Here is a 21,736-nt window from a genome sequence, read left to right as displayed (position 1 = left end):
TCACATTTGTCTTTTTTGCTGGTATTCCACCTTTTGTTCTTTTTTGGAATTATTTGTAGTATCTTTATAACTTCCTTTTTGAGAAACTCCCATGCATCTTTGACTCCTTCTCCTGTTAGGATCTCTTGCCGTTACCTATCATTACCTTACCTCATTGTTCTCAGTTTATTAAAATTGGCTTTCCTAAAGTCCAGCATAGAAGTAAAGGTAGGCTTCAGCATTATGTGAACTGAGAACTCCCAGAACTACAAGCTGGATTCCGAAGAGGCAGAGGAACTAGAGACCAAATTGCTAACTTGCGCTGGATTATGGAGAAAGCCAGAGAGTTCCAGAAAAACATCTACTTCTGCTTCATTGACTATGCAAAAGCCTTTGACTGCATGGACCACAGCAAACTATGGCAAGTCCTTAAAGAAATGGGAGTGCCTGACCACCTTATCTATCTCCTGAGAAACCTATACGTAGGACAGGAAGCAACAGTTAGAACTGGATATGGAAACACTGATTGGTTCAAAATTGAGAAAGGAGTATGACAAGGCTGTATATTGTCCCTCTGCTTATTTAACTTATATGCATAATGAATACATAATGCGAAAGGCCGGATTGGAAGAATCCCAAACCGGAATTAAGATTGCCGGAAGAAATATCAACAACCTCAGATATGCAGATGATACCACTCTGATGGCAGAAAGTGAGGAAGAATTAAGGAACCTTGTAATGAGGGTGAAAGAGGAGAGTCCAAAAAACTGTCTGAAACTCAACATAAAAAAAAAAAAACTAAGATCATGGCATCTGGTTCCCATCACCTCCTGGCAAATAGAAGGGGAAGATATGGAGGCAGTGACAGATTTCACTTTCTTGGGCTCCATGATCACTGCAGATGGTGACAGCAGCATCTTGCCAAAACGTTTTGGATTTTTAGTACTTTGCCCTGAAGATATGGGATTTAGCCACAAAAGCTTGCATATTGTAGGATAATTGGTCTCCCAATACTGCTATCCCATGTTTTTTTAAGTCTTGTAATTTGTTTTTTTAAAGCTTTCATGTGCATCTTCTTTTTGATTGTGCAGTCAGTAGTAGAGGCCAACTACCACATTCTTTCTTGCCCCAATTATATTAATCCATATGTGTGTGTGTGTGTGTGTGTGTGTGTGTGTGTGTGTGTGTGTGTGTGTGTGTGTGTGTGTGTGTGTGTGTGTGTGTGTGTAAAATATTTTATCCCACCTTTCTCCTCGAGAGGATACAAGGTGGCTTACAAAAAAAAACTGGAAGGAGGAGAAAAACAGAAGCCTCCCCTTTTTGGCAACAGGTAACTGAGAAAACCTCTGCCTTAAGAGTACACAGGAGCAGAACTGTAGCCAGAGCCTTGGCGGGGCTTCTCCTCTTTTCCATAATGTTCCTAGCACTGCCATGAATATGGCAGGCTTCACACTTACATTTATAAACTGTATATGTATTTTTAAAATTTCTGCAGGAAGATCTGTCCATGCCGTTAATAGAGGAGGAGATTGATGGACTTTCAGGGCTCCTTTTTCCTTTCTATGATGCTGATACTCACATGTTGTACTTGGCTGGCAAGGTGTGTGAGCTCTGCTTTTTGTCACAGAATGCTTAACCATTGAAGTGTGGGTTGGATGTTCTGAAGTCTTCATAAACCGCTGTGATGGATTCATTCTCTCTCTCTCTCTCTCTCTCTCTCTCTCTCTTTGTTGAACTGCTATATATCTGACTAGATATCACTCCTTTAGAATTAAAATGTATCAACTAGTTTCCTGAGAGTAATTGCAAAGGCAGCCATGAGATCAGATGATGTATTTCATCAAATTATTAATGTAATGCCAGATGTAAAAACTGAGGGCCTCAGTAGTCAAAAATCTGAAATCTAAGCATAGATACTTAAGAATTTTATTTATCTTAATAGGTTGTGTTTCCTATCTTGGTTTCTGGGACTTAGAGCCTGCTACAATAAAGGCAAGCCATGTCCCACCTCAAACAGAATAAGTTAGAATCAGCCAAGTAGATCATATGGTCATGGCCCAGTAAGTCAGATAATTAAATCAGGATGGGTCAAAGAAAGTCAGTTTGAGTGACTGGTGCTCAGGACTGTAGAGATGGGTCTATAGATCAATATTTGGATTGCTGTTGGTACAGTTTAGTTCAAACCTAATGGCATTGTCCACATGTGTTGTGACTTAAATCGATCTATTCTGCCCCTTTAAAAGCTGCCCTCATTCCTTTCTGGTACAGTGCTAGTGGCTTCTGGATTTTTTTGGTACAGTTTAGTGTTATCCTAATTATCCTGTTGTGTCACTTATACAGATTCATTCATTCATTCATTCATTCATTCATTCATTCATTCATTCATTCATTCATTCATTCATTCAATGTTTATACTGCCTATCTAGCAAATTGCTACTCTGGGTAGTGTACAACAAAAGTAAAAATCAAAAATAATAAAAACAAAATCTAAATACTGTACAGACATTTTTTAAAAAGACAAACAAAAGACAAGTGACAAGAAACATTTAAACAGTACAGAGAATCCCATATCTCTTCCACACATTCAATCAATTGAGAAGAATCTCCCCAAAGGCTTTCTTTAAAAGCTCTGCTTTAAGCTGTTTTTTAAAGGCACCTGTATGTTCTGAAGTCTTCATAAACTACTGGTGTAATTCTTGTAGCAGTGCATACCCCAGGGTAACTGCCACAGCTGAGAAGGCCTGGCTTCTTGTTTTTGTGTTCTGCCTCTTGAGGTGTTAAGGCACATCGTTTGTGACAACCTGGACAGATGTGCAGTTGAACGTGGCATAAGATATTCAGACATGTAACAAGGTCCCAAACCATTTAGGGCTCTGCATGTTAGAACCAACATACAAACCTGGAATCGAAACAGACTGGTAACTAAGGCAAGTTAGCCAGAATTGGGGTGAAATTATTATATTTTGTCACCACAGCAATCAAACTGGCTGCTGCTTTGGATCATTTGAACCTTCTGTATCACCCTCAAGGGAAGCTCCATGTAGAGCGCATTACAGCAATCAGTTTTGAGACTACCAGTGCATGCATCCAAGTCCAGATAGGGGCGTAGCTGGGTAATATGCCAGAGTCGAACAAATGCAGCACATGTCATAGCAGAGACCTCTTTTCCATGGTCAGTGCTGGATCTAAAATCACACCCAAACTACATACCTGATACTTGAACAGAAGGATAAATCCATTAAGTCTGGGGGAAAATAGCCCCCCCCCCAAAAAAAGGAAATAGACCCCTCAGCAACATGGTATCTGCCTTGTCTGGATTCATCCTCAGCCTGTTCCTCCTAGCCCAGTCCAGTACTGTGTCCAGGCATCCCTCTAGGTATTGGACAGCATCTGCTGCAGGTGATTTAAGGGAGGCATACAGCTGCATATTGATGACACAAATCACCAGATCTCCTGATGACCTCTCCCAGCAGCATTAAAATGCATTGGGGAGATGATTTATTGGCTATTTTGCACCCAAATGGAGCTGTGGGCACTGTTATCATCCTGTGATGTAATAACTGGATTGTAACATTAATAGGGATGATGGAGAAACCCCTCCCTCTATTTTTGTATTATTATTATTATTATTATTATTATTATTATTATTATTATTATTATTATTATTATTATTATTATTATTATTATTATTATTATTATTATTATTATTATTATTATTATTATTATTATTATTATTATTATTATTATTATTATTATTATTATTCCCTAACTGATGCAACACAATTCTAACATCATACTAGGTAGATGCATTGCTCTCCTGATATGCCACTAACTTTATTTAACAAAACATTAACAAAGGAAAGTTGTTATGGCCCACTGAATGATGGCTGGGAGGAAAAACAGCAGAGCCCTGGCTGAGAAGAAAGGGGGGGGGTCACTTCCCTTCCATCTCCCCAACCTTCACCTCACCGTGTCCCATTCTGCCACTGCTGCCTCCTTAATGTGTGAGCAGACCAGTTAAACTTTACTAGCAAGTACATCAGAGTAACCCTACACATGATTAAACCTGGTACACTTACACACGAATAAAACAGTGCTGCAAGGATTTGGGTGAACCCTTCTCACAGGAGAATAAACACCTCCAATGAATGGAAGGCTTGCTCAAGTGAGAAATAAAAGAGATCATGCTGAAGATAAGAAACTTTTAAGCATGGACTGGACTGCTCCAAATTTCCCCATCTGGACAGGTCCTATTAGTTAGATGCACTGGGAAAAGCTGCTCAACCAAGGGGCTTTGGATGTTCCTGCATTCTCATGTTGAGAGAGAGAAGAAGCTGCAAAAGGAGTCATCCTCAGAGGCAAAGATTGATGTGGGTGTACAAGGTGGTGCTAAGGGATGCCCCCAAAATGGGGACCCTGTGACATGTCTGACTCGAAGTTCTCTGCAGGGTAGTACTAAGCCTTCGAAGTAGGCCAGATCATGACATCTGTTTAATCCATGGTAAATGAATGCTTAGCCTGCAATGAGATTCTGTGTTTTTTCAGACAAGACAGAAAAACACCCCATGTCTTTTGAATTGAAATATTTGAGTTTGGCCTGATTTGAAACAAAATTGTCTCACTTTGAACACTCTATAAACCTGCTAATTTCAGTTCTGGCTAAGTTGTTGTCTCACATTCTTCTCATTAAAAATGGGAAAGGCCAAAGTACACCACAGGGCTGTCATGGGGAGCAAAATAGATTAATTTTATTTATTTAAAATATTTTCCCCACCTTTCACTATCATTATCTTAGAACTGCAGAGCTGGAAGGGATCCTATGGATCATTGAGCCCAGCTCCTATCAAGGAAGCACAGAGGGGAATTGAACTAGATTGCACAAATATGTTTTAAAACTATTAACAATATTGGCCAAGCAGAGTAGCTACGGCATGACAATGTGATGCTACTTTTTCTTGTTCGCAAAATCCACTTTTCCCTTCCTGCTTTCACTTTCCAGGGAGACGGCAACATCCGATACTATGAAATTAATACAGAGAAGCCATACCTCACTTACCTCATGGAGTTTCGCTCTCCAGCCCCACAGAAAGGTCTTGGTAAGGAGTGTTGTACCATCTGGAGTAATCTCAGAGGGCAAGCTATGGGTGGTTTTTCTCCTGGGCTTCTCCTTTCATCAGCCCTGCTAGCCCTCTTTTTCTGTACATGTGTACTCTCTCATCCACTAGCCAGCCTGGGCATTTTTTCATACCTCCTCCCCACAGTTCTGTTGCTGCCTTTCCCAACTTGGCCTCTGTGTTCTTATCCTCCCTGCTTTTCTAAAAGCTTGACCTCTGTATCACACTTAAGAGTTCTCATAGTCTGTAGGTTTGTTTGGAGTTTTTCCCTCAGCCAAGCTGACTCTTTGTCACTTTTCTGATCATGTCTCAGCCAGTGATAGACATTTTTAAAATCTTCTACAAACCTACTGGTGCAAGAACAAAGAATTTCTGTACTACTGTGATGCCATCTTGGAATAATGCCTCACAATCTACTTATTTCCCCTCTTTTGTATGAGACAAGACTATCCCATCTGCTTCTTTGCAGGAGTGATGCCAAAGCACGGCCTGGATGTGTCTGCATGTGAGGTGTTCCGGTTCTATAAACTCATCACATTAAAAGGGCTCATTGAGCCAATCTCTATGATTGTACCAAGGAGGGTGAGTCATCTTGCAGAAAACAGACCCAACATTGCTCTTCAAATGTCAAGCTCTGGTTCCAGCCCACATAAGCATCCTCGTTGGATCTTGCTATAAAGTTGTTCATGCTAAAAAGGAGCCAGGTGTGATCCGTCAAGCTTTGTCTTGCAGAATTAGACTGTTCCCCAAGGCACGTTGGATAGGGCAAGCCATTTCTTCCTTCTCTGCCCCCAGATTTTCAAAGCAAGGGGAGTAGAGACAAGAAGTTGCTGATGGAAGGATAAGCAGAGATACCTTAAAGAAGAATAAAGGTAGCCAGGGGCTTTACAGGTCCCTTCCCATCATTTGCCTACTGCTGAGGGTGCTTCAAAATTCCCACAAGGACTTTTGAAGCACCCTCATTACCCCTTTCCATATGAGGAGTGCTTACAGGCAGACTGTCAATGCCATGCATGTCTTGTGCGCTAAATGCAGACCATCCTGCTGCTCATACTAGATTCTCAAAAAAAGGAGTAGAAATTCACCTTTGACTTAAAGCAGAAAGTTATGGAAGACAGCCTCCTGGACCAGACTTCTATAGACAAGTCCCATTAGCCTGTCAGGATTCCCAGCATCCTTGCTGTGCTATTTTGGGCAGGATGGCAGGAGACCTGGCAGGACTGATGGAACTCTACCAGAAGAATGGGTCGCCTTTAATGGATGTATTCTTCTGCCACATGGAGATTAGGTGTATTTCAATCTAGTGCAGAAAAAAAAACTACGAAGTCTTGTTACGTTTTAAAGAGTAGAAATTTTATTGGTCATAAATACTTCACTTTTGTCAGGTAATCATACGAAATGGACTGCAGTTTAAGATGTTGCAGCACTTCATTGTTTCGCCTGGGCCTGTGGTCTTTCTGATAATGTCCCACCATTATAAAAAATGTATAGTAAAAACAACAAATCATCTTGTGGCACCTTGGAGACTGAGCAAAAAAAAAAAGTGTGCTGCTCATACAGTGTACTGTCCTATAGCACTGAGATCACTCTGGGTGGTTTGCAATTTAATTATGCAGGCTATACATCCCCCCTTCCCCGCAAGCTGGGTATTCGATTTACCAACCTTGGAAGGCTGATTGAACCTCAAGCTAGCTACATGGGATTGTGAGCAGAGGTTTGGTTGCAGTACTGCAGTTTAACCACTGTACCACAAAGCTCCTATCAGCATTGCCCTACTGCATTTGGTTTGGGAAAAGCAAATCAGCTCCTATGGATCATTGTTACATGCTGTCAAGTAACCTCCAATTTATGGCAACCCTATGAATGAGTAATCTCCAAAATGTCCTGTCCTCAGCTCCTGCACACTCAAGCCTGTGGCTTCCTTAGGCAAGGCGATCCATCTCTTATTTGATCTTAATCTTTTTCAAAATTCTAAGATTTATATAGTGTAAAATATGGACTAGCCACAAAAGGGGGATTAGTCATAGCACATATATTAAAATATGATGAGGCTTTTCAAATTGCTCAACAGTTAAATGTGTACAGATGAGTAAGATCCTTTATTTGGTCCAAATGGAGGCGGATGGGGCACCAAGTTATCCTCAAAGCTTTCCTCCAGCACCATATTTCAAACAAATGCATTTAAATGGGCACGAATTTGAGATCAGAAATGGCAATGTTCAAAAACCAGGTTTCCAAGATCATTGGCACAGAACCCTGTGAAACAGAAAATTCAAAGGAAGATTAGAGTATGGCAGTGCTGAGTTACAATTCATTAGAAGGCTCAGTTCAACACCTGAAGTTTGATTTGGATAGAATCATGGAATTGGAAGGGCCCTATAAAACTATTGAGCCTGCTCAATGCATGAATATAAGTTGAAGCGTATCTGTGAGATGGCTGTCTAACTTCGAATGCCTTCCAGTGTTGGAGATTCACCACCTCCCAAGGTAATTGGGTTCCATTGTTTTACTCCTTTAACAATTGGGACATTTTTCCTGATATTCAACTGAAAGCTGGCTTTGTGTAATGTGAGCCCATTATTAGGTGTCTTCCATTCCAGAATGATGGAGGACAGATTCTGCCTCTCTTTACAACTTTTCAAGTATCTGAAGAGTGCTATGGTACCTCTCGTCAGTCTTTTTTCAAGGCTAACCACATCCAGTTCTTTCAGTCTTTTCTCACAGTCCCATTTCCAGTCATCTGATCCCTGTTGCCTTCATCTGAAACTGTTACAAATTGTCTCTATCTTATTTCAGAAAGAAACGTAAAACATTTTTTTAAAAGTGATGCTTTTTTGACTGCCATATTTTAACACAAGCTCTTTTTTTACTTTACTTTACTTTTATTAGAGTTTTACCCCGCCCCTCTAGACAAAGTCTACTCAGGGCGGCTAACATATATAATAAAACACAACAGTGTAACAAACATAATAAAATCCTTCAAAACTAAAAACTTAAAACTTATTGCTAAAAGCATTGCTAAGGTGGAATAGTTGAACAGAAAAAAAGAATCAGTTAATTGACTGGAGGGAAGGCCTGCCTAAAGAGCCAGGTTTTTAATTGGCTTTTAAATACACCCAGCGAGGGAGCCAGACGGATTTCAGTTGGGAGGCTATTGCATAGCCGAGGGGCCACTGCCGAGAACGCCCAGTTTCTTGTTCTTTCCTTCCGGGCCTCTCTCGGCATTAGGCCCCTCAGCCGTCCCTGCTGGCTTTGTCCAGTGATTCGGGTAGACCCTAGGTGGTCTACCTGAATCACTATGTTCTTATGGAACATTGCCACAAACACACCCAAACTTACTATTTGCTGCTTTGGGTTTTTTGCTGTCAACTTGTAATTCTGGAACCTTGTACAGATAGTCCTGGCATCGCTGGGGATGTAGAAGTGTGTTGTGGAATGAAAGATTGCATTAAAATATAGCAGTTAGTCTTTAAAGAGCCACAACGTATTTTTTTTTTTTTTGCTTTTGTTTGGATTTGTTGCTGAAATAGTTGCAGACTAACACAGTTACAACTCTGAAAAATGTTTCATTAAAGTGTGATGTCCAGAACCAGACACAGTACTGAAGATGAGACCTATCCAGTGCCAAGTAGAAGGGAATTTGTACTGTATGTGATTCGGAGGCTATACTTCTGCTAATGCAGCCTTAAATAGCATTGCTGTTCTTTGCGCCCACATTGCACTGTTGGCTCATACTGTATTCAGCTTGTGATCTACAACACTCCCAAGATCCTTTGTGCATGTAGTATTGCTAAGCCAAGTATTACCTGTCTTGTAACTTGTACGTTTCTTTTCAAGGTGTAAAACTTTACACTTATCCTTGCTAAATGTCATTGTTGTTTTCAGCCCAGTGCTCCCATTAGGAGCTTTAAAAATTTTGTCTTCCAAGGTATTAGTTGAAACACCCAGTTTTGTGTCATCTGCAAAGCGGATAAGCATTCCCTTCCCCCTCCTCATCCAAGTCATTGTTGAAAAGTACTAGGTTGAGGACTGAGCCTTATTTTTGTTGTTGGATCACATGCTTGTGTTCAGTCTCACTTAACACCAAGATGTTTGTTATCAGCAACAGCTGTTTTGTGAAAGGCACATTTTATCAATGTGATTTCTCCTGTCTGTATTTTGTGCATTGCATTCCCTTTTAACTTCACTGCTTACAACTCCACCATTCTACCACCAAATATGTAAAAGCTAAGATGTTTATGCATCTTCAAAAACATGTGCTATAAGCCTTTGGGACTCTTATTTCCAATACTACTGCCATTTGGATCCTCTCCTACCAGTGGTGGCCTTTCCTGGTGACCTTAATTCACTGATTTATTTTGGAAAGCATGTGTTCCTTTTGCTACTTACAGAATGAAGCTGTGCTTTATTCCACTTATGTCTTCAGTCAGCTGTTGGAGCCCTGCAATGCTTTCTAAGTTTGTCTTTGTTGGTGTGGCCATTGTTGTTTCCATCTTTATGACTCACTCTGACTTACCTGTGATCACCTTGGTGGTATTTTTGATCTGTTCCTTGTGCTGCCTTCATGTTGAGAAAACCATGGGTAAGCAAAGTGTGCTGCTTATATACCACCCCATAGCGCCTCAAGCACTCTCTGGATGGTTTACAAGTTAATTATGCAGGCTACACATTCCCCCCCCCCCCCAAGCAAGCTGGCGATTCATTTTACTGACTTTGGAAGGATACAAGGCTGAGTCAACCTTGAGCCTACTGCCTAGGACAGAACCCTGGGTCATGAGCAGTTTTTTGGCTGCAGTACCACAGTTTAACCACTGTGCCACGAGGCTAGGCAGGAATCTTGGAGTACTGTACAGTATATCCAAAATCTCTGAAAAATGCCCCCCTTGCTTCCCCTTACTGAAAGCTAATTGTTCTAGTGATTGCCAACACCTCAATAAAGGACAGGTTCCCAGATTCTCTTGTGTTCTCAGATAACTCATGGAATTGTCTTATACCAGAAAACCAAGGGTATTAGGCTAGGTGACCTTATTTCAGCTATTAATGAGTGGGGCTGATCCCGCTGGCCCAGCTTTAGCTGTTTCTGGTGTTTGCCTCAGGCATGAACAGCAGCCTGTCTTCCTTTATTCCATCCCTGAGCTATAAGATTGAACTTGCTCCTGAAGGAGTTGTCTTAAGGTTCTGGGATATACAAGAAACAGCATTTCACTTTGAACAACTTCAAGATTTGCTGACCAATTCTGCAAAATTGATAAAATCTGTTATGTTTAAATATGCACAGCTTTTTTAGATATTGTTATGGAGCACCTACAGTTCAGTGCACTCCAATGGGGGGGGGGATTCACCAAAAATTAGTGTACATATTACATGAGATTCTTGTCCATACTCTCCTTGCAACTTGAAGTCTTGAATGCTGTACACATTTCTTGGGAGTAAGTTACATTGAAAATAATTGGGCTTACTTGTGAGTTGACATATCTACAACTGTAATATGACACTCTAAAAAGAAATACTTTGATATGTATTGCTCTCTGAGCAAATAAGAAACCTCAGTAATGTTTTTCTTGAATTCTTCAGGAATGCTTTAAAATATTGTATGCATTTTATATAGTGCAACTTGTTTTTTCTATTTTTGTATTCTTGAGTGCTAATGTGCATTTGCTTGGCCCCTTAATTTTTACACAAACCTCAGCAAATCAGTCCTCTCTCCTTAGTTCACCTTTTTATTACAGAAGCTTGAATATTTTGTCCTTAGCCTTGTTTGCCTTGATTGCCCTTCCTTTCCCTCTGTATACATGCAGAACAGCTTAAGGTAGTTGCCTTTGCAGCAGTCAGTGAGAGGTTCATTGCAAATGATCATTGAAGAACAATGCTATTATCTATTTAACTGCTTTCAGAAAATGAAGCTGAAGGGTATTGAGTTTTTCCTTGTGAAATTGGAACTTACTAATAACTGATCATTTCTCTTCTTTTTCCATTTTAGTCAGAAACTTACCAAGAGGATATTTACCCAATGACTCCAGGAACAGAACCTGCCCTCACACCAGACGAATGGCTGAGTGGAATGAATAGGGGTAAAATGCTAGCACTGTTATATGGCATTCTATGAGCTTAATTTTAATAAAGTACAGTGGTGCCTCGCTTAGCAAGGTTAACTGGTTCCAAAAAAAAACATCGCTATGGGAAAACATCACTAAGCGAAACACCATTTCCCATAGGAATGCATTGAAAATCGGATAATCCGTTCCAATGGGAACGGATTACCATCCTTAAGCGAAAATCGCCATAGGAAACATCGCTAAGCGAAACGCGGTTCCCCCATTGGAATGCATTGAATAGGTTTCAATGCATTTCAATGGTTTTGACAGGTCTGTTTTCGCTATTTTTAAAGTGTCTTAAAATGTTCAAAAACTGTTTAAAATGCTTGGAATCATTAGTGCACCCTGTAAAACCTTTGCAAACTTAATTTGGCTTTGTTCTGAGTCTTCGTTAATTTTTGGTGAATTCCCCCCCCCCATTGGAATGCACTGAACTGTAGGTTTGACAGCAAAGCCAAATTAAGTTTGCAAAGGTTTTACAGGGTGCACTAACGATTCCAAGCATTTTAAACAGTTTTTGAACATTTTAAGACACACTTAAAATAGCAAAAAGACATCGCTAAGCGAAACGGGGACTAGGCGAAGCAAGGTCCCGAACATCGCTATGCGAAATTTCCCCATTGGAAACATCGCTAAACGGAGCGCAAGATCGCTCCAAAAACCTCATCGCTAAGCGAATACATCGTTAAACGAGGCAATTGCTAAGCGAGGCACCACTGTACAGCTTCAGCTGGAAACCAATTTCAAATAAAAATTGTAAATAATTTTTGGAGCTCTCCATAATTTCAGAATGTAATGCTTCTAATCTGGGTGTATATCATATTTCCTTCTAAATAACAATTGCAGAGTACAGTTATGTGGTATTCTGAATGCTAGTGTTCTTCTCTCTTTTGAAATTTGCATAATTAGTTGATATTTCCATCTTATTTTGTGTGGTTTTTTTTGTTAAAAGGAGTAGGTGATTATTCAAGACACTGAAAATCAGATTGAATAACCAGGCCAGAGTCTGTCAGAGGGCATTATGCCCTGTGTATCATCTGACGACAGCAGAGTTGAATCTGCAATGTAACTGTATTTTGCCAGCTGTATTGGTGGCACAAAAGTACAGCATGGGGTAGACTAAAGGCTCCCTCTTCAGCAGCCTGCCATACTGGCACAGTCTGCGAAGGGACTGGGTACTGTTGCTAGTCCCGTTGTTTGGTATTATTCAAGATCCTAGAATATAACAGTCCCATATGTGTGTTGCCATATTCCTCAAGCTAGTGCACAACAGCCCAAAGAAACATTATAATCACAAAGCAGTATCTACAGTTGTATGTGTATTTTCCAATCTTGCTGAACCCTCTACAGGGGTAGGTGGCTTCCAAGGATCAGTCACCAGAGGTTACACCCCACTCAAGCCCCCTGAAGGATCTCTTCCCTCTTTCTTGCCACCATTGTGAAAAAAGTAAAAGGAATGGTACTTCAAAAAAAAAGCACACTTTGCCTTGAGAAAAAGGTATCTACTCTCTGTACACATTGTTTGCAACCAGATATCCCACTGCATGCCTGTGAGTGCTGCTCTGGCAGTAAATAAGAGGTGTGAGCAGTATTCACCTTGTTCTGAAGACAAGTGGTACTCTTCAAGCTGACTCCTCACATTGTAATAAAGAGGGCAGGGTAGCCACAGAACTGGATTAGGAATACACACACCTTGTTAGGTAGGACTGAAGGCAAAAGTAAAACAGACATAACTCTCATATTTAAAAAAAACCATCTAACAATCTGGAATGGAGAAAACATGGGAAACTTGCTTGTTTATAAAAATTGCCTAACGTTTTATATATTAGCAATTATCATCTCTTCAGGATTTTGTGTGTGTGTGTGTTTTTGTGCTTAGATCCCATACTGGTGTCTTTGAAAGAGGGGTATAAGAAAACATCTCAAGTAATTTTTAAAGCACCTATAAGAGAGAAAAAGAGTGTTGTTGTCAATGGAATAGACCTCTTGGAGAATGTGCCCCCCAGAACAGAGAATGAGGTAAGAAACAGGCAGCTGTTCTTTCTAGGCTTAACATAATCCTTTATGCACTTTTTAATGCCAGTTGCATAGAGTGGAAACTAGCATCCTTCCATGTCTATCCTTAGCTGGTCCTACTCTTGTTTATGGAAACTGACATATCATTTTTACCAAAAAAGAAAAAATGGCTCCCCACAGTTACAAACCTAAGGTCCAGATGCTGCCGCTGCAACATCTGAATGTCTGTCTTTGTTACCACCATCTACAATATGGTGAATAACTAGAACGCTGCAGAGAACAACACAATAGTCACTCTCTTTTTTCCCCCCTTTCTCTCACCTCAAGCTCCTCCGAATGTTCTTTCGGCAACAGGATGAGATCCGGCGACTGAAAACTGAGCTTTCACAGAAGGACATCAGAATCCGACAGCTACAGCTGGAGCTGAAAAATTTGCGCAATAGCCCGAAGAACAATGAACTCTAAAGGACATTTCCTATACAAACTTTGTTTATACCCACTCTTTAGTTTTACTGTATCCATTTAACACATGACATGAGCCAGAAACCTTGTGCTGACACTGGAAGTATTTTCCTTTGTGGTCATTATCTAGCACTAGATTATTTGTATGGTGTAACTGAAGACTACTGCATGAAAAGAAAAAGGAATCTGTGTATATCCCAAGTTTCTCTTGGAAAAGAATAGATTTGTTTCTTAATGCCATAAAGTTATGGAATTAAGCAATGGGCACAATTTCAACCTTGACCATTCAAGGGATAAGAAAAAAAAATCTGCATGCTCTGCAGAAGGCAACTGAATTTTTTCTATTAATATTCTTTCTTTTCCTATGCAAACTGTGACCGACAATACACACTGGATACAGAACTAAAGTTCAGGTTTGCAAAACTGGAAGCTACAAGGAAAAGCTAAGCATTCATTCAGTTGTTTGCTCATTCATTCATCATCCTGAACAAGCAAAAAAATGAATGCCACCACCCATTTAATATTGCAGAGGGTGTTGTGGGAAGGAGCATCCTTTTAAGGTCCTGTGCTGCTTTTTTAAAAATGTGCTCTTTCCTAAATATGCTAACCTCCCAAATACTCACCAAATTGATTTACACAAACAGCCAAACAATGTGCCAACAAATGCCTGCTGTTAGATACAGAGGCATATTCAAGAAGGAATTTAACCTATCCAGACAGATGGGCTTACACAAAATCTGGTTTCTAATGATAACACATTTAACATATTACACAGTGTTGCTGTTTTGTTTCTTTATATGACTGCAAACACACACACAGAGAAGTTGTTCCAAGTCTAGGAAACAAACCTAGTATGAGAATCAAGTAAAAACTGTAAGCCACTTTGAATACCATTGGCAAATGTAATTAATAGATTGTGCAGCCCATAAGGATAACATGCACTACAGGAGCATAAGGATAATATGCACCATAGGAACCAACAGGAGCTCCCCAATTCTCCTTACAGTTTTTAGAAGGTAACCCTTTGTTGTTACTTGTTACAAGTTTTAAAAACTTGTCATTGGTTCTTCTACAGACTGTTACTTATATGTTACATTTAACTTACTACCTGTTGCAATAACTGAGGATGGATAAAAGAATGGCACAAAACCTGAAAAATTCTTCTCCTACTTCTAAAAAGGGCCTCTAAAGACACGTTTGAAAGTAAAAAAAATGTTCCTACTAGATGCATTATTTTTGAAATGTAACCTGACACTCTTGTTATCCCCCAAAGTAACTAGCTACAAATAGTGATATAACTTGTAACTCACCCCCAGGCTGTAGTTACAAGGTGCTTAAAATGTGTATCTAAATGCACTGTAAGCCCCACTATGGGACTTATTTATGAGTAAACAAGCATAAGCTAAGGCTATAGGGTACTAATTATATTGATCTTATCTTTCCCAGTGTTTTCTGACACATTGCAAGGCTGGGCACAGCAGCATCACTCAAGCACCTGCTTTATTAAATGAACAGCTGCTGTCTCCAGTACCAACACACATAATAGAGACCAGAAGTTTTCACCCAACCAACTACCCTTCCTTGGTTGCACCTGGTTAGGTTGGAGTCCTAAGTCACCTGCTCCATGACTTTCATGTCACCTGTTGAAAAATTCCTCAGAAAAATGTTTTGGAAATTAAAAGAGGCATTTTATGAACTTGACAGTCTCAGCAGTCGTACAGAACTTCCTATAGAGAACATAAATATCTTACATCCTCACCAGGCTGATCACCAGTAAAAATTAGACTAGCCGTACAAAAGGAATAATGGAAGATGGTTGCAGTTAACTGAGGTGGTGCTGAGCAAGTGCCAGATGCATGTTGGCTATGTGACTGGGCACATACTTAGACACTGAAATCCAACTGGTTTTTTAAAAACCTTTGATTAAGTGGGGAGGAAATTGAGTAATTGTAGTCCTAACATCAATAATCATGTGCTAGCAAGTCAATTCTGACTTATGGCAATCCTTTTTAAGAATTTTCCATTCTCTTCTTCTAGGGACATCCTGGGACTGTGCAGCTTGCCCAAGGCCACATAGGCTGGCTCTACTCACAAGAGGCACCATAGCAAATAGAACTCCCAACCTGTGGCTCTGCAGCCAGTTACCCAAACCACTGAGCTATCTGGGCACCTCAATCCTCTAGAATAAAATTTAGAACTAACACTTTTAGTCATCAGTGCAAAAACCTGTAATGGAATCAGTGGGGATGATAGGTGAGGCTTTTCACTGTGAAAACACTACATGTAAATGCACATAAAACATGTACATCTACAGATGGAACTGGCATAAATTGTTGCCCCAAAACATGTCAACACATTTTTGGCTAGATCTATTGGAGCTGGCTCAGAGAAGCTGGTTGGTTGGCATGTTCTGAGAAATCCTGCACCTAAAATGCAAGTCTTTCTATGGCTTGTTGTTCCATGAAAATGTTACGGCTGCAGGGAAGCAGAGTACATGGCTTCGGTGATACTCAGTGCATTCTGGCAATTACAGCTTTGTCCATGGGGCTAATTATATCTTCACATATTGGGTTCCCTTTGATGCAAGTGCTTCAGGCACCAATTTTACATTTCCATTGCCCTCATGATATAGACAATCACATCTCTTCAGTATTAGAGCAAGGTTGCAAGAAAACCTTGATGAATCTGTGTTTAATTAGCCATCTTGGGTCTGTCCCCTAAGCTCTCCCCTTTCACACCAAGTATCAGTTAGGCAATTACGTTTTTCTTCACCAGTCCTACAGCCGCTGTTTACGGTGTGTTCTGTGCCTAATCCCTCCTGCTCCATTTCAGTGTTTATCACTCACTTATTATTTATGCTGCCACAAAAAAATACAAAATTTTAAAAAGTTACCAAACCAGCCTGTAATGGTCTTCTTTTGCTTTCTGTGTGGGGTGGGAACTTGAAGCCTGAACAAGGAAGAGGAGAATAATTGACCAATAAGCAAAGGAAAATCAATGTTATGAAGCTTCAAGTACTGAATATTGCGCTCCTGCAGAACAAGAGTGGCTATTCATGGTCAGGGCTGGTAAGTTTGCCTAACCCTTTTCATAAAACCACCACATGCAAGGCAAGAAGCTTCTCACTGCACATCTAAGTTGAGTCCTTTATCCCTCAATGTTGCCCCAGTGATTACTGATTAGTTAGTGATTAGTTTGGCCTGCCATGAAAAATAAATCAGCACAAGCATCCTTTTGAATCAGACTGAATCTAAACCAAGTGGCCCTGTGGGAATATCCCAAGTTAAAGGCATGATAGTGGGGCATGCATCTGGCATTCAGAGATCCTATTATATTCTGGTGAAGTATGTGCAGGAATTAATTAGCTTGCATGACTAATTTTGAAAGAACAAGTTAAAGTATTGCTAAAAATAATCCGAAAGAAGTTATTGAGGTGTACCCTCTTTAAAGACAAGCAGTTTCCCAGTGGCCCACTTTATTTCAATAAGCCACAGGAAAAAAAACTGTATAAAAAGATTTATTGAAATTCATCATTGACAAACAAGACATAAAACTCAAAAAGTTTGGCTCTTTGGGGAGTAAGAGGGAAGGATGTCACGTTTTTGTTTTTTGTATACACAGATGAGCTCTTGACTAAGAAATACAAGTCACTTCTATCACTATTTTTAAAGAGGGGTATGAGATTAAAACTGTACATTCAGCTAGGTACTTTGCAGTCAACTTACTGACTCTTTGCAACTAAGTAAGAAAATACAACTCTTGTGTTAGCATTCCATGCTTGAGTGTATGAAAAGAATCAGCCTGTGCCCACATGCTGTATTATTCCCTTCAGTATTGAAAAGGTTTGTACAAATCTGTATCATAGAGCACATGTGGAAACATATTCTAATTGCTTAATATCAAGGTGGGATTAATATATTTATATATATAATATTTTACAGACCAAAATAGTACACACCTTAGTTTAAAAGGGTCAGAACATTTTTCTTTTTTATTACAACTGTCAAATTAATTTCATCAGTTAACTCAGGAAATTAAGAACACTTTTTATATATATTTATAGGTATTCAATGACTGCCATTTATAGAGAACTTTCCCAGACACTCTAAACAAATCAAGAGCACAGCCCAAGAGAACAGGAGCTACTGAACAGCCTTGCTCTGTTATAGCTCCCATTCAGAGAAACTTTCCCAATGGGTTGCGCTCAGAAAGATGCTGAAAAATAAAACAGAAATTGCAAAGTCACCCTTCACAAACAAACAAACAAGGTAACAAAGAGGGAAGGGGATTTCATATTTGGTCACTATTTACAGACAGTGAAATTAGAACTGCTCAATGGCTCAGTGGTTTAGGCATCTGGCTGTGGAGCCAGAGAGTAGGAGTTCAATCCCCCACTGGGCCTCCTTGACAGGGGCTGGACATGATGATTCATAGGGTTCCTTCCAGCTCTGCAGTTTATTATTATTATTATTATTATTATTATTATTATTATTATTATTATTATTATTATTATTATTATTATTATTATTATTATTATTATTATTATTATTATTATTATTATTATTATTATTTATTAATCTAGAGAAAACAGGAAAATTGTGTCCTGGAAATGGCAGCCATTCATGAACAGGTAACAAAGAAAACACTTTACCAAGATGCTGTTTGCACCCCTGTGGCTGTCACTGGAACACTTTCACAGCACGTTTTGCATTCAGAGGTGAAAAAGAAAAAACTCTTATAATATGCTCATAGACTAGTAAATACCTTCAGTTTAAAGAACCTCAATGGTCTCACCACCATTTCCATTCTAGCCACCTTCGCATCACATATGGAAATCTTTGCCCACTTTTTAAAAAAAAAACTGCATTTTTTAAAATCTAAAATTCCAGGATAATCCACTCCAAGAAACAACAAACAAACAAATGTACTGCTTGCTTTATATTTGCTATTGCATTAACAGGAACTAATAACAAACACAAAAGGAAATTCTCCAGAAACAGGAGTGGCTGTTTTTATAAAAAAATGTTATTTTAACTCCCTCACCCACATAATTATGCATTTCCTTCTCAATCCCACAGGAACATTACACTCTGCAAAGGGGGGCTGAGGATGGGTGAAACAGGGTAGGAACAGTCAAATCACAATAGGAGATTTGTCCCCTCCCCTGGGCCCAAAACAGATTATGTTGAGATTAATCATCTTCATCTCCTTCATCATCAGCCTCTCGTTTTCTCTTCTCCCCTCTTTCTTCATCTGAGAAAGGAATTGCAGTCAGGTTAGAGGTCTGCCACAAATGATACACATCTGCTAGACCCCACACAGGCCCCAGGTATGACTACTTGGTCCATGGCAGGGAAACTTCTCCAACTGCAGAATTTTCCCAGTTTAAAAAGCTTTACGTTGCTGAATTCTCCTTTCATATCAAGTGGAGCACATGATCTTAAGTCCCATATACAATCTAGCAATGTTCTGCAAAGCACAATAAAGCTTGTGCCCACGTTGGTTTGGGAAGTGGCCATTGCATAAATGGCCACTAATCTGTAGGAGGGACGGATAAACATGGACCAGCAATTTTTCCAGTCCCATCCAAGGGACTGCAAACAATGCCAGAAGGACTATGCTTTGCCCACCACATACAGAGACATTCTCTCTGATGCGGCACCTTCAATTTGCCCATGCAACATTTTGTGTATCTTACTAGATGCGAGGGCAGTACTGTAAAGCCTATTTATAAGAAAATTTCCCCAGTACTCATTCCCTGCTTACCAGCTTCTTCATCTTCCTCTTCATCATCTACTTCACCATCATTATAACCTTCCTCATCCTCCTGTGGAAAGCAGACAAAGAAAGTGGGGAAAAAACTTTCCTCAAGTTTTTCCAAGCTGATAAAGCTATATACAAGTGTTGGAAGAGGAAAGAAAACACCACCACCGCTGGTTCAAAAAGAGTTGAGCACTCAGGTTCATCAGTGATCTATCATGCCAGCACTCCAACGCAAGCAATTCTCATCCACTTCTTTTCCCCAAACCCACCCACCAAGCTACTACATTCTTACCTCCTCTTCCCCACTGATATCCTCCTCTTCTCCTTCTTCCTCTTCCTCCTCCTCTTCTTCGTCTTCTACTACCTGAGCATCCTCATCATATTCCTCCTCTGCAAAAAGCAGACAAGGTCACCATGTTAGTTTGCTGCTGACATGTTCGGTGGAATCAGTCCTGCACTCATGTGGCAAGAAGAGCCACTGCACAAAGACTGAGAGAAGGGAGGTGCCCAAGTGTGGCTTTCCATTGTAACTTCACAGAGGTGGCACCTATTGTAAGTTTTTTTTTAAACTATACCACCTCCTGCTGCTTCGTCTGGTCAATCAGTATTCTACCAAGGAACACCAGGCAGATGCTTAGGCAAAATGCTCAATGAAGACAACAGTCTTATTTGTTCCTGACATCCCCTATTTAAAGCTATAGTGCACCCATACATGCAAGTTCTATTTGGCTATTGCGCAAAACAGTAATTGAGACAGTCTTTCCCCTTCTTCACAAATCCTTCTGTCAGAATTTCTTTTTAAACTGAAATTTAAGCTACTATCTCCTCATCCTGGAAATTGTTTCTCCTATGTTTGATTATCTCTACAACTTATTTTCTGAAGCTACCAGCAGCTCTTGTGTTTTTACCCCCTTCTTCCTCCTCCCCTACATGAAGACACATCCTGCTGCAGTAAGCAGCACACATGCCTTTATCAAGGTACACAGGAGTGCTATTACTGTTGAGAGTGACAGTGTGTTCTGCTGAAAGTGCACACATCCCACGACTAAAAATTTTGTCTCTTGGGAATAGCTATTCAGAAGCCCAAATGACGTGACCTACCATCTTCCTCTTCCTCCTCATCATCGACGCCTTCCACATAGCCCTCTGCATCTGAATCAGGAGCCTCCTTATCATCTCGGTCATATCCATCCAGATAAGTGAGTTGTGGGAGGAGTTTGAAGACATTGTCTCTGTAGTCATTCAAGTTAGTAACTTCACAATTGAAAAGATCTAAACTCTTCAGATTTTCTAACTTTTCCTGAAAGGCAAAAGGAGAGATTTCTTTCACTGATATACACCAAAAGACTAGATAAGCTTAAAAGTGGAGAAGCCCCAGGAAATGGAAAGGAAGTTTTTCATACATAAGGAGCATTCCAGGCTGCTCAAGCCATTTCAGATTTAGAGCAGCCTTCTCCCAACCAAAAAAGGGTTTCATTCAACACACTGGGAAGTAAGTAGGCTGGGAAAAGCTGGGCTCCGGACTCAACTAAGGTGCCGTGCCGCTGGGACACCGCATGAAAAAGCTTCAGAACTCTGAGACCTCCAAGAGCAGAAGCAATAAACTTATCATGTCAGGCTGGGCTGGAATGCGAAACACCACTCAAGGAAGTCTTCCCTGTTCACTTTCAGATTACATTCCTTCAGATGACCACCAGAGGGAGCTGTGGAAAAACTACCAAATCTGTATGCATAGCCTTTCAAGCCAAGAGAAAGGATGAGAACATCCTAGGAAAGACTGAATTTTTACTTTTGGTTCTGAAGAACGCTTGCTCATATTTCACATTCAATGAGGAAAGAACTTTTACCAGGCAGAACAAAATTATGGAGAAACTTAAGCTAGAAAAATGGTAGCACAGACAAGCAAGTCTGACTCCAGGGGAAACCACCAGTCTACATAGAACACTTTTGGTGTACTGGTTTCTCCTTTTAGAGTTCTCTTTTCTTGGCAGAGAGGCAGCAATCCAAAGCATCAGACAAACGAAGTATGGCAGCATTGTAGGAGAAGCCATTTGGAAAGCTGGTACGACTTAGGGACAAAGAGGAAGAACTTCAAAGGCTCTATAGTCCAAATCTAGCCTCTGCTCTTTTCTAGTCTCATTCTTAACAAGCACTTTTCAGGGAGGGCTGCTGTTCAGGTTTTGACACTGGGAAGGTTGAGCCTCCCCTTGCAGCTTGTCCAGGATTTCAAAACAGTGGTGGTCCATAGCTTCTTGGGCCCCTGCCTTTTGCACCTAATGGGACTCTGTTGCTTCCTGGTCTCATTCA

General features: G+C 40.2%; 2 protein-coding genes across 5 annotated transcripts in view; one reads left to right on the top strand and one right to left on the bottom strand.

Annotated features, from left to right (window-relative positions):
* CORO2B (coronin 2B) overlaps positions 1 to 16,563 on the top strand; it is a 173,548-nt gene extending 156,985 nt beyond the window's left edge. For 3 of the 4 annotated variants that reach the window (XM_078380873.1, XM_020808150.3, XM_078380874.1), the window contains 6 exons: positions 1,475 to 1,579; positions 4,979 to 5,075; positions 5,563 to 5,675; positions 11,074 to 11,164; positions 13,068 to 13,207; positions 13,532 to 16,563. In XM_078380873.1, the coding sequence (XP_078236999.1) occupies positions 1,475 to 1,579; positions 4,979 to 5,075; positions 5,563 to 5,675; positions 11,074 to 11,164; positions 13,068 to 13,207; positions 13,532 to 13,669 (684 nt within the window). In that variant the 3' untranslated portion in view covers positions 13,670 to 16,563. The remainder of the gene's footprint in view (positions 1 to 1,474; positions 1,580 to 4,978; positions 5,076 to 5,562; positions 5,676 to 11,073; positions 11,165 to 13,067; positions 13,208 to 13,531) is intronic. The other variant, XM_020808151.3, reaches the window with a different exon arrangement.
* A 604-nt stretch (positions 16,564 to 17,167) lies between these two features.
* Positions 17,168 to 21,736, bottom strand: part of ANP32A (acidic nuclear phosphoprotein 32 family member A) — a 31,253-nt gene continuing 26,684 nt past the window's right edge. The window contains exons 4-7 of the mRNA XM_020808153.3: positions 20,531 to 20,729; positions 19,722 to 19,819; positions 19,433 to 19,493; positions 17,168 to 18,919 (exon numbers count right to left, since the gene is read on the bottom strand). Of these exons, the coding sequence (XP_020663812.3) occupies positions 18,858 to 18,919; positions 19,433 to 19,493; positions 19,722 to 19,819; positions 20,531 to 20,729 (420 nt within the window). The 3' untranslated portion in view covers positions 17,168 to 18,857. The remainder of the gene's footprint in view (positions 18,920 to 19,432; positions 19,494 to 19,721; positions 19,820 to 20,530; positions 20,730 to 21,736) is intronic.

This window comes from Pogona vitticeps, chromosome 12 (assembly GCF_051106095.1).
Source record: "Pogona vitticeps strain Pit_001003342236 chromosome 12, PviZW2.1, whole genome shotgun sequence".
NCBI classification, from domain to species: Eukaryota; Metazoa; Chordata; class Lepidosauria; order Squamata; family Agamidae; genus Pogona; species Pogona vitticeps.
This window is presented reverse-complemented; position numbering and strand designations above follow the sequence as displayed.